The 12,152-nt window shown below is 39.2% G+C and overlaps 1 protein-coding gene and 1 long non-coding RNA gene across 12 annotated transcripts in view; one reads left to right on the top strand and one right to left on the bottom strand.

Moving 5' to 3' along the window:
* Positions 1 to 12,152, bottom strand: part of MECOM (MDS1 and EVI1 complex locus) — a 528,132-nt gene that overhangs the window by 53,899 nt on the left and 462,081 nt on the right. For 7 of the 11 annotated variants that reach the window (XM_074368128.1, XM_074368088.1, XM_074368105.1 and 4 more), the window contains exon 3: positions 4,488 to 4,622. In XM_074368128.1, coding sequence (XP_074224229.1) covers positions 4,488 to 4,622 — 135 coding nt within the window. Of the gene's footprint in view, positions 1 to 4,487; positions 4,623 to 5,819; positions 5,958 to 7,308; positions 7,508 to 7,554; positions 8,347 to 12,152 lie in introns of those variants that run through there. The other 4 variants (XM_074368133.1, XM_074368125.1, XM_074368148.1 and 1 more) reach the window with 4 other exon arrangements.
* The window catches only part of LOC123616017 (uncharacterized), a 29,836-nt gene continuing 26,029 nt past the window's right edge, over positions 8,346 to 12,152 (top strand). Inside the window, exon 1 of the long non-coding RNA XR_006723881.2 lies at positions 8,346 to 8,548. This is a non-coding gene — a long non-coding RNA (uncharacterized LOC123616017). The remainder of the gene's footprint in view (positions 8,549 to 12,152) is intronic.

The raw sequence follows: 12,152 nt of genomic DNA, 5'->3' as shown, positions 1-12,152 counted from the left end.
TATTCCTATTTCTTCAAAATATACATCAGGAATTAGATAATCTCTTATCGACACATTTCTTTCTCTTCAGTGCGAACAGCAGCCTTCTCTTATTCTACTTACTAAATACCAGCTGTCAAGGGCCTGTTTAAAAATGAAAGGACTTATCACCTTGTGTAAATGACAAGATTAATAATGTCTTGGGTTTCTGAGAACTTTATTCCACTTGTAGACCATGTTAGGGCAGGCCAGCAGTTGGAATGAAAAGGTGTTCCTTCCTACGATGCAGAACACACACATATACCTATAAAATGTTACCCCAGAGTACACGCCCAGGTCATTCTAATTCTCAGGAGTGGAAGGACAGGTCCTGGTAGGTCTAAGTAGTCCCCTTACATGAATTGGGCCTTACTGGCCTGTCCGATGACAGCCAACATGGTTTCACCATGAAGAAGTATTAGAGGAAGACTTGTGTCCAGAGAGCTATTTTGCACACACACAACTTGTGAACATATCATAGATAAAAACTGGCCCGATTTGAGGTACCTAGGGGGTCTGTGGGTCCTCCTGCCTTTGACCTAGATGGAGTGTACAGCAATGTGACAGTATGAGGAAACTTATCAAAGGATGGAGGGAACGGTAGGAGCAGGGTGAGACCAAACCTAAAGCAACTGCTCCATCCATTCACTCATTGAAATGGTTTGTAAAAGTAAGATATCTACAAGACGTCAAAGGAAAGGACATCAAAATATCCAAATTAAAAAAAAAAAAAAAAACAAGTCAGTAAATCATCTAGATGTTTGGCCTCCTTGACATTAAACACATGGGTGCTTCCAGAGGTAACTGCAACCTCTGAAGAGTTAATAAACCGTTTTCACGCTTCCTCTGCATATCTGGTCCTCTTGAGGACCTATTCTGGAAAGAAGTTTCATCATCCAACTCTCTGCTTTTGCTCCTGCCCTGATCTACCTCTCAGCACCAGTTCTTGATCCTCAAGTGGGACAACTTTAGGCTGTTAAAATGTACAAATACTGAAGCATTGTCTGTCTCCATAAAAATTTCCAGCTAAAAACTGTGTCATGTAACACTGTACAGAAAGTTCAAGGAGGAAGGGGAAAAAATAATTAGGACGTCAAGGGTAAAGAGCCTTGGGTGTTTTTAATGGATCCACTATTTTAGGACTTGAGTGTGACTGTGGTCTTAATTTACTAGTGTCTTTGGTGCGGCCTTCTTTTACAAAGATAAATTACTATGGTTAATACAATACTTTCAGGAGGGAACAAGGATATCAGTCAGAAGCTGCAGCTACTTAGAAATTATGGTTTAGCAGGGATGCCAGTCTTTTAAGTATTTCTATCTCCAGAAAAATCACTGTAATAATTTTGAAAACATGAAATGGAAAAGACATCTAAAAACAATAAACCCGAGTCTTCCAGGCAATATTGTCAAGAAAGAAAGCTGCCACAAAGCTCACTCTGGCCAGGAAAAAAAAAAAAAAATCTGCAATAAAATAGCTCAGAGAAATCTACTGGAAGATTTAAGCTCAGGAAAATCCCCTCAAATAAAATGCTTATAGAGAGGCATTAGGAAAATGTTAATTGATTAGCCTTTGTTTTTATGATACAAAATAGATTACATCCTTTATCCACTTTAACTGAAAATCAAAACCCTTGCTGTTTCTAAGTAGTCATTCACCTCCCAACAAATCAGATGAGTTTTATCCTGTATACGTGTTTTGACTGTCTCACTGTTACCAAACTGTATTATCATCTTTAGCAGACACATTTATTCTCTTTTATAGAACTCCTTCACATCATTAGAATACTGATCCAAATTGACTAAACTTGATCTTTAATATTTGAATTTTGAAAAATATGTATCTTTGCAAAACTAAAACTATAATTTAGACCCTCTTTTTTGTTTTTGGTCATCTTTTTCCTTCTTTGTGAGATGTCCTAATTATTATAACGACTAGTTTGCAATTGAAAGATTCCTCTAAAATTCTTCCCTTTCATAGTCCAGGACTGATTTAGAATTCATTTTATAAACTTGAGCTCTATCTAAGAATCAGAGCAAAAAGAAACACTTTTTACAGTTCCTTGTAAAGTGCTTCGTTTGCTTTTGTGTTGTGCAGGTGAGTGGACGCTGTTAATGTTTAAGAATTACTCCTGATCCAGGGTCTCTCCCTGTATCTGGATATTAAATAATATCTCACACAGTGGGAGCCTTCATCAGGTGATGAGCTATGCTCATTCACCATTTGGCAACTCCTATTCCTCATGGAAAAGAGGGTGGAAAAATAGACCTAGAGAAGCTCTTTAGTCAGCTCTTTTATCACTGTACCTAGTCCAACATTCACCTTTCAAAGCTGCCTGGAATTGCTAGTCTTAACTGGTTTTTAGAAATGTACAAACCTGCTTATAGATGAATATGTTTATAATATATGCATACACCGTTTGGGTGTCTGTTCTCTTTTGTCATGTCAGCTGGGTTAAGTGTGACTGTATGCATACATGCCTATCACACAAATCTGACTTTTGCCTCTGACTTTCCTCTCTCGTTGTTTATGCGTGAACTTACTTAACCATGTAATGTCAATTTCACAATTACGTTATTTGATATGAACTCTGTTACAATTTTAGATTTCTGCCAACATAATGCATAAATTTAAAGTGAGAAGTTACAGAAATAATAGTTTATGTCTAATATTGGCCTTTTATGTTTTTCTTGATTAACTATTTTCCCTGATTCTTCAGTTGACATAGGTAAACATGCTATTCATTGAGATGTGAGGCTAGCATTCTTTCAAAAGCAACGCTTTTCACAACGTGTGCCTCAAAAATAACTATGTGAAAATTATAGATGCCTACTGTAATAAGCAATTGATTCATACTTAGAAGCAGCAAAATAGTTTCCCTTTTTAATGCAATCATGATTCCCAAGGACAAAAGTATATTTATTATAAAGTATCAGATGCATAAATATTAAATGAAAAAAGGATTGGCCACAAGTCCTATTCTTAAACCATCTTTTCACTGATCCTACAACAGTTTTATCTGTCTGAGGAAACAGCTCCTATTGTCAGTAAATATGGATAGCAAATAATTATTATGACATAATTACATTATTTCATCTTACGGCTGCCTTTTGAAGTCCACCAGTTCCTTTTTTAGGAAACATCACACATACAATTCACTCATTTACAACACCTACGTATTTCCCACATCTACAAATAGTCAGTGCTCAAAAAATGTGCATTGTTGATGGTGACAGAAACTCATATGACAGACCTGGGATATTTTCTGCACACAATCAATAGCTAATTTAATAATGTTTTCCTTTGTCAATAACGCCTCTTGTTTTCTTCCAGCAAAGAGAAAAAACAATTGATTGGTTTATTATTTTTGATATATGTTGAAGATTTTTAAATGATTCTCATTTAAACCTAATTGTATAATGTACTACCTCATGCAGTTTAGTCAGTAAAAATTGTCTGGTAGCTGGTAAAATGCCAAAGAATAATCTCATAGCAACGACTGAAATAGTCTTGGACCATATGACGCTAGTACTACTTACTAGCTTTCAATTGGAAACATCTTAATTTAAACTTTTCTTTTTCTTGGTGGTGATTTTCCTAGTAGATTTGCCAAGCCACCATTTTAATACAGTCTTTGAAACGTATTTGATTTAGGTCACCATTGGGTTAAAAGAAATAAATTATGATAACATAATTAAATTCTAACCCAGTGATGTTTATAAAACAAAAATTAACAGGTTGACCTTCTCTTCGTTTTAGGTACTGTCATCCAAAGTTACAAGATTCATAACCTCCCTTTACTGAGTGCAAAATATGTTTCATGATATTTTCATGATCTTGTTTCATGGTTATTGTTATTAAAGTTAACCTCACTGCATGGGCCTCCATAAGGCAATTTCAAGCAGTGATATTTTTGAACTTTTCACATAAACAACAAAAAATGCATTTGATCCAAAAGTGTTTCTCACTATAATTAGGCAAATCAGATGCAAAATCAGATAAGTTCGCACACAGATCCTACATATATATCTACCTACTATTTAAAATAAAATCTATATGATCTTCCAAGTGTATCACTTCCCATTTCTGCATAAATTTAAATTCACAAAGTGTTCTTCACTAGCTCAATACTTTCTATGAATATCTTTCTGTTATGATGGCAAAGAAAAAAGGCAAAAACCAGCTAACAATAAGTAGTATTCAGCTTTTAACTAATTCAATCACACTCAGAAAACTAAAGCATTTATGAAGTCTACTAGCACAAACTGAATAAACTCCCCAAAATAGAAGTACTGAAAGAAAGTAGTACTGAAAATGACTTTATTCTGCATCTTATATTTGGGCATTACCTTTTCCCATATCAACAAACAGGCCACAAGGGTCTATTGCAGCTCACTGTTATTTTTATTCTTCAGGCTTCACTGATACTTTAGTGCTCTCAAAGAAAGACAAGAAAATCTTTACAACATACCTGATCATTTATCTGGCATGCAACGAGGTTGTGCTGATCATAACAGCCAGCGAACCTGATGTACTTGAGCCAGCTTCCTACATCTGGTTGACTAGCATCTATGCAGAACTTCACATTGCAAAACTCATCTAAGATCTAGAAGGAAGAAGATGAGAACAATCAATTTCCATATCAGTTCATTCATTTAGAATGGTTAATTACTTGAAAATATTTCATTCAAATGTATAGTTCCTCCTTTGAATCCTTAGAAGAAAAAAAGTCCAGACAGCATACATATGAATAAAGAAGGAATAGTAGTAAGTTATCTTGGAAGTGGCAATGTACTGCTTTTTCAAAGGAACAAAGCAATTGTAAATTATTACAAAAACTGATTAATTGGTTTCAAAAAATGCTCATTTCCTTGTTATGCATGAATGAGTGTTACTGCCTTAATTTTATCCAATGTGATTTTTACAAAAATAATATTGAATGGCATATATTAATATAATATTTCTAAACTAAATAAGTCAATATTTTAGGCTCAGATAGTCTTCCCTTTTAAGTGTGTATGTTCACATTTTTTGCACTTTAAATTAATGCAATTAAAAACTTTAAATATTGTTTTTCCTTTTCAGTTTGCATTGCACTACCATGAAACAATTAAATCACACCCTTAATTGAAGAAGATAATGAGATTTGTCCCATTGATGTTTCTGATGAAACTAAGGAAAAACAAGTGAAAATAAATCATCGGTAAACACTCATGCAAAATATGTCAACCTAATGTTTTGGTTAACACATGCCAATGCATATTTCAGTTTTACGTATCATAAGCAAAATACCAAAACTGGCTTGTGAACAAGTGAAAAATACATAAAGATGTTGCAATAAACTGCCATCATTATATATGTTTGGATATTGTTATTTTTCATGAGATTTTACATTTGGCCTACACTAAATAGCAATCACTACTTAGGATGCCTATTAAACAGAGATTGAAATGGGAAATATCCATTTTTAAGGTTTTGTGTACTTTGAAGCTATTCTGACTCACTAGCAGCAGTAATGTTTTAAACATCAGTACTAAAAGCTGCAGAGTTTTTGATCTGATGGTGAACAACTAGAAAGGCTGGTAATGTTAATGTCAATCAGTTAACGCAAACTTGAGGAAGTTTCCTACCAAAGACTAAACAATATAGTCTAGAACAGAAGGTAATGAATTAAATAATCCCCACAGAACCCTGCTGTATCTATACCTATAAAAGTTAAAACTAAACTCGTGGGTAGATAGACTGAAAGCAATTTTGCACAGAATTCAGGTAACTCAGTTGCAGATTCAAGTCATTAACTCACCACAAACTTCAAGAAGCAGCCCAGTGCTCTGAGGTCTCTAGTCAAGAGGCATTATGAATAAGCCTTTGGCCATGAGACAATTAAAGGGCAATAAGTTGTCCCACAATTTTAAAAAGAAAAACTGAAACAGAAGATAAGGATAATAATTGCTTCACACACACACACACACACACACACACACAAACACACACACACACACACAAAGCAAGTCTTTTTCCAGGACACCTCTTCACAGTAACAACAACAAAATGTCTACATTAAATACCCTCTCTAGTGAGAAGAACAGATTTTAACAATTTCTTATTTATAAAATTACAAACTTTAAGTTGTTTTCTTCAACTCTCAATGCTGATCAACTCAAATGGCAACTGGAGATTCCCCCCTCCTCGGATGTCTAGAAGGAACATAAATAACAACAGCAGTGCACACTTCAAACTAGCAAAAGGTTGGGATTATTGTTTTGTTTTTTGGCTTGTTTGGTTTCTGGTTGATCTGTGTTGTTTGTTTTCTTGACTACCCAAAAAAAAAAAAAAAAGAAGAAGAAGAAGAAGAAAGAAAAAGAAAGGCAGTTCTACTGACACACTAGAGAAATATTTAATGAAGGAAATAGGGTGAAGTCAGTGAAATGCAACACCAGTTCCATTTCATATTTGCAGAAAGACGTGGAAAACTTGTTAATTTCAAAGTCAAAAATCATCTATCCCCTTAGCTTTCTAGCATTCCCTTTTTGCAGGGGCAGGGAGTTAATTATTGCATATACTGCACATAAAAATTCTAGGTGTAATTTTATTCCGTGTTAACATTATTGCCATTGCCACTGTCAACAGTGAAATTAATTTAAAAACAGGTTCATTTCCAAAGAATATCTTTTTACATATATGTTACATGATTATTCAAATATTTCACCAACATATTAACTTTCTTACTCTGCATATTCTTGCCCCAAGACAAAAGCTTAAGTTTCTTCAGAAACGTTTTCCCCCCTGGGTGAATTATTCGCTTTTGATTTGCTAACAGAACTGCATTTGTCTCCCAAATGTCTTAATCGTCTCGGAAATCTCGAATAAAATAAAGTAACAACACATCTTCCGTCATTTCATCTAACACACTCCTGTGTTTTTAAAAGCTGTCAAGTTCCAAAGATAGCTTAAAAAAAAAAAAAAAGAATTCCCTTTAGGTGGACTTTAGAGAAAGGCCCTTTCAAAAAACCAACAGCAAAAAGAAAAAAAAAAAATCCCCACAATCTCGCCAAAGGGTCCGAATGTGACTTTCTCGCGAAGCAGCACACGATGTTGGACAGCAAAGCTATTACTTGGCAAGGTGGAACTCGGCCGAAAGCGGCTCCAAAGTCGCGTGGCCGGTGCCAGGAATTCAGATTTTGGCAACCCCACCTTCTGCGTCCCTGATACCGACGGACAGACACACGGAGGGAGGGGAAGCAGGAGAAGAGCGCGAGGAAAGGAGGCCGACAGCCGGCAGAGAGACCCACCGAAGGCCGGACGACCCACCCCGGAGACGCGTCCAGACCGCACCGTTGCACAGGAGGAACAAGGAAATCGCCAGTCCCAGCGACGTAGATAAGCACAGGGCTCCGCGAGACTGCGGGCAAGTAGGAAAAGAAGGCTGGGGGGCGGGGGGCGCCCCGGAGAAGGGGTGCCAAGGCAGGAAACTGTCCGAAGTTACAAACTATGCGCATCGCCAAGACTTTTTTTTTTTTTAAAGTGAGTTCTCTTACCTTCAGATTTCTATGGCCTCAACTCAGCAATAAAAGGCAATCACAGAAGAATTAAACAAAATATAAGGATCAGCAGCCCCCAGCTTTCCTGCACGAAAGTCCTTTCATACGATCCCGAGCCACATTTCGAAATATTACGGAAAAAAAAAAAAAAAAGCCTCGCGTCTCGATTTCCGAATGGTCTCTGATAACTTTGTCCGTCTCTGGGATCTGCTTGCCAGGACCACGCGTTTCAGATTTATTGTCCGCCAACAGTGTATTTTTAAGACCAGAAATGAAGTCTCCTCTCGTCTGAGTGACCCGGGTTTGGTGTGTTTTGGCTTTTTTCCCCCTTCCTAAATGAGCTCCGAGCTATTCCTTCTGGTTCACATCACCTCCCTCTTTTCTCACTTTCTCTTGCTCTTATCAGCCCGATGTGTAATGAAAGTTATCTGAAACCCACTAAAACTTCTTCCACTTCTCTCTCCCAGTTCCACGGGGGGGTTGGGGGGGTGGGGGAAAATACAGGCAGGAGGAGGGAGTTTGAAAAGGTGGGGGGCCTGGGGAGGCGAGGGGAGCTCTAGCCCCCTTTCTGATCCTCAGCAGCTCCTTCCCCGGTCCTAGACCCTCACGGGATCGTCCCCTTTCGCAACTCCTAGCTCAGCCGCCGGGTTTCTATTTCATGGACTGTCTCTTTAAAGAGGATCTGCTCGGCCATCCAGAAAGAACCCGGGGCGAGGGAGAAAGGGAGCTATCTCCCGCCGCCCAGAGTGATCGGAAGCCAGACGGGCTCCTCTTTCAGTAAATTTTTAAAGTGACAGCAGCCTCCTCTGGAGGGAGAGGTCACAAAAAGGTCGCCAAGACCCAGTCCTATAGGGACAGACTGATTATGGATGCGCCATCCCCCTTAAACATGTAGATTTCTCTGGGTAAACAACCAATGGGGAGATCTCGCCAGGCAGGATTTCTTTCCCCAGGGAAATATCCTGTGTTTCGGTGTCCTGAAAGCACAAGAGTAAGTGTGCCTCTGTGTGTGTGTGTGTGTGTGTGTGTGTGTGTGTGTGTGTGTGTGTGTGTGTGTGTGTGTGTGTTGGGGGATGGGAGTGATGGGGTGGAGAAGTGCTTTCGGGGTGTGAGGGTGTGTGCACCAAGGCTGGGGGTGGGGCGCTGCAGGGGGCGAGGATGAGGTTAGGGTACAGAGACGCTGGCTCACGCTAAACAGAATTAGTTCAGAAATTCTCAGAAAACAGTAGCCTAAAAAGTTGAAATGGACATTTCTAGTTTTCTGCTAAATATTTATTATTATCACTGAAATTCGTACTCTAATGTACTCCCTCCATTATTATAGTTAGGTGAGCAGAAGAGTATGGTACTTTTTAAAACGGATTTTTCTTAGAAGAAGGAATTGAAAAACCTGAAACATTATTTACATACAACTTGCCCAAGTAGTGTATTATGGGCTAAAAGAGGTTGACGATTGTCTGGTGAGTTTTTGCCATATTCTCTGATACATTAACTAAAATATCGTGAACGCCCCAAAGTGTAATTAAGCAATTTGATAACTCAGATTATTTTTTTAAACTTTTAACATCATGAATGTTGTCTGGAAGGATCAGCACCATACGGTGATTCCTAACTTTCTAATATATGGTCAGTTTTTATCAACACATTTCAGAAACAACATGGGAAGGAAGAATATAGGGAATGTGTGACAGAATAAAAGGGTCTAAAGATTTCCTTTAGCCAACCTTGGAAATTTTAGCAAAATCCTTTGGTTAAATGGAAATAAACGCTTTTTATCACAAAACTTCATTCATAAAAACAAATGAACAAAACCCAATTTCTCAGCTCAACAATGGAAAGTTAAGCAAAGTAAGCGAGTCAAGGGACACTTGAGGGGAGGTGGAGAAGGAGGGGATGGAAAGCCCGTTTATGTTAAACTTCATCTGCAAACGGGGACAGTACAAGTCCCTTTTTGTTTTTTCCAAGAACAAATAGACGTGTAAATCTAGTAGGTCTATATTTCCCCAAAATGCTGATTTAAAAACAAAAATAGTAACAAAAAGGAGGGATGTCGGGGGGGGGGAGAAAATGACAAGAGGTGGTGACTAATTCGTTTCGGGGGCCTGTTATCTGTGACATTGAACTGTTATTTCAGATAATGGCCATTGTTTGAGGGAAAATCGCACAGCAGTGGTAGGTAGGACAGGAAAAATCCTTTGTAAATAACCTAAAACCCGGTCAGATATTCCCATAGAGTTCGGCGCTTGAGAACCTTTAAGAGCTCCCGGTTTGCTGCCATTGATTTCCTGCCCTTCCTCAACTTGCCCATTGTAGGAGCCTTTTTTTTTTTTTTTTTAATTTAGCCATAAATTGGACCGGCTCAAGCTATGAGCTGTTCTATTTTCTTCCTGTCAGGATGAGGGATTTGTTTTATGATGCATTGTGTATTAAATACAAGTAATCTGGGGAACCGATTGCTTCAGACAGTGCGGCCTGATCAGGGGGTCTGAGAGCTCAGCGCCCCAATCCCCAGCCCTAGCCCCTGGCCCCCACCTCCTTGCCCTTTACAAAGCTGTTCTGAAAAGGAGGAAACGTCGGTGGATAAACAAAAGGTCGCATGGAATCAGTGGCAGGTCCTGGCTAAATTAAGATTTCGTGGAAAGGGCCTCCAAGTTTTTTTCCCTTATATTGGGTTCGGGTGGGGGAGGCGGGGCGACTTTCAAGGTCTGGGTATTTGCAGGTGCGTCATGACGCCGGTAGATGGCGTTGCGCCCCGAATTAAGTGGCGGCGCCCGCGGCTCCAGCCACCCAGGTGAACCCTCTGCCGCCCGCCGGGCGCGAGCAGCCAGGCTCTGCCCTCCGCCTGGCGCGGGATCCCGCGTCTTCCCGCGCCTTCCCGAGCCTCAGGTCCGGACGAGTGCACCCCGCAGTCCAGAACCGCAGACACCGGCCTGAGCTAAGGCTATTTCTACGTATGAATTTCTCTTCCCCAAATAGAGCCAAAAGAGTTAACACTTTCTCCCTAGTCCTTGGAAGATTGATCTAGAGAGATAGGGGGTTATTTGGCCTCATCATTATTATTTATTAATATTATCATCATCAGTCTTATTCTCTACTGAATAACTTGTGAGAAAGACTAAAGGACTTGGGCAAACATCAAATCTCAATGTTTCTTTCTCTCCGCTCCCTCTCCCTCTCCTTCCCCACCACGCCCCCTCTACTCTTTGATTATATAATAACTTCATGTAAAAGCAATCACCTCGCTTTTTCCTGACACAACTTGAAGTTTAAAAATAGGGTCCTGAAATCCCAGAGTAGCTAGAAGGGCCTTATTTCTCATGAAAGGAGCCTCTGGCTATTCAAATAATAAGCTTTTAGGAGAAGACCCTGACCTGCCTCCCCTGATCAAAACTGACGTGGAAGAGGAGATGGAGGGCTGGAGGAAAAGGTTTTTGCAGCAGGGCGGTTTTCTCCCCGGTTAGCTCGCTTTCCATCAGGAGGTTTCTAAAACAATAAATAAATACAAGGAGACAAATACCACCACCAATTCCCTTTATTCCCCGGGATTTCTGGTGAAATCTGTTTACAGTAGTTCCCAGTTACAAATTAATCTGCAAAAGCCGCTGTCTGCTCAGCAGTAATCAGTAACATGCGTGTTCTGCAGTGTTTAGCGCTGCCCTTGAAATGGGCTATTAAAAATAATGGTTTTGCTATAATCTCAAACCAGCTTTAATTTGCAAACATGTATCAGGACAGATGATCTAAATATTAAGGGGACCAACTAGGAGAACATACAGCAACAAATGTAAAGCTTAAAAGCAGAACATCGAGTGATTTGTCAGCAATGTCTTTTTTTTTTTAAATCATATTTTAAAAACATTTTCCAGAAGGAATGATTGTTTTTTCTGTCCTGTTCTGTTAATTGTTGTTTACCAGGAAAAAGGCATTGGAAAATATGAGGTTTGAGTGTGAGTTGATAGATTTTCTGGGAGCTGTAAAGATCCCCCTTTGGCTGATGGCAGGGCTGGGGTGGGAGAGGTTAATGTGTTTTCTTCCTGGTCTGAAAAGGGCATAAACCCTCCTCAGGCCCCTTCCTTCCTCCCCCCATCTGCACAAATTGCAGAATCTTTAACAGGCTCAAAGATTTCCAATAAGGCCACTGGCTCTGTCTTCATTGTGTAACTGTTTATTTAAAATAAGTCAATATATTAGTTAGAGCAGTAAGAAGTTAGTGCTCCAGTATTCAAGTGATTCCCACAAGACTGTAAGCTGATGCCTCTTTTAAGCCTTAAACTTCATGGTTGTCCCAGAAGTAAAAGTTCTGCTAATGGAGACCCTATGGGCATGGTACATTCCAGCACATCATTAAAGGAAAGAAAAGCAGTCCAGCCAAAGCCAGATGAAATGACTGCACTGTCCACTTTTAATAGGCTTCCTGTGGACAAACAGCCCTGTAACACTCTGCAGAGGACAATATTTAAAAACAAGACAACTTGCTGGCAGTTTTCAATACCATAAAGTTAATAAAGTATGTTCCCATTCACCCTGACATTATGTTTTTAGTTTATAGAGGAAGGCACTTTATAACCTCAGCCTAAGTAGAGTTCCCTTAATTC

The sequence above is a fragment of the Camelus bactrianus genome, chromosome 1 (assembly GCF_048773025.1).
Source record: "Camelus bactrianus isolate YW-2024 breed Bactrian camel chromosome 1, ASM4877302v1, whole genome shotgun sequence".
NCBI classification, from domain to species: domain Eukaryota; kingdom Metazoa; phylum Chordata; class Mammalia; order Artiodactyla; family Camelidae; genus Camelus; species Camelus bactrianus.
The sequence above is the reverse complement of the archived record's forward strand: the minus strand, read 5'-3'. Positions and strand labels throughout refer to the sequence as shown.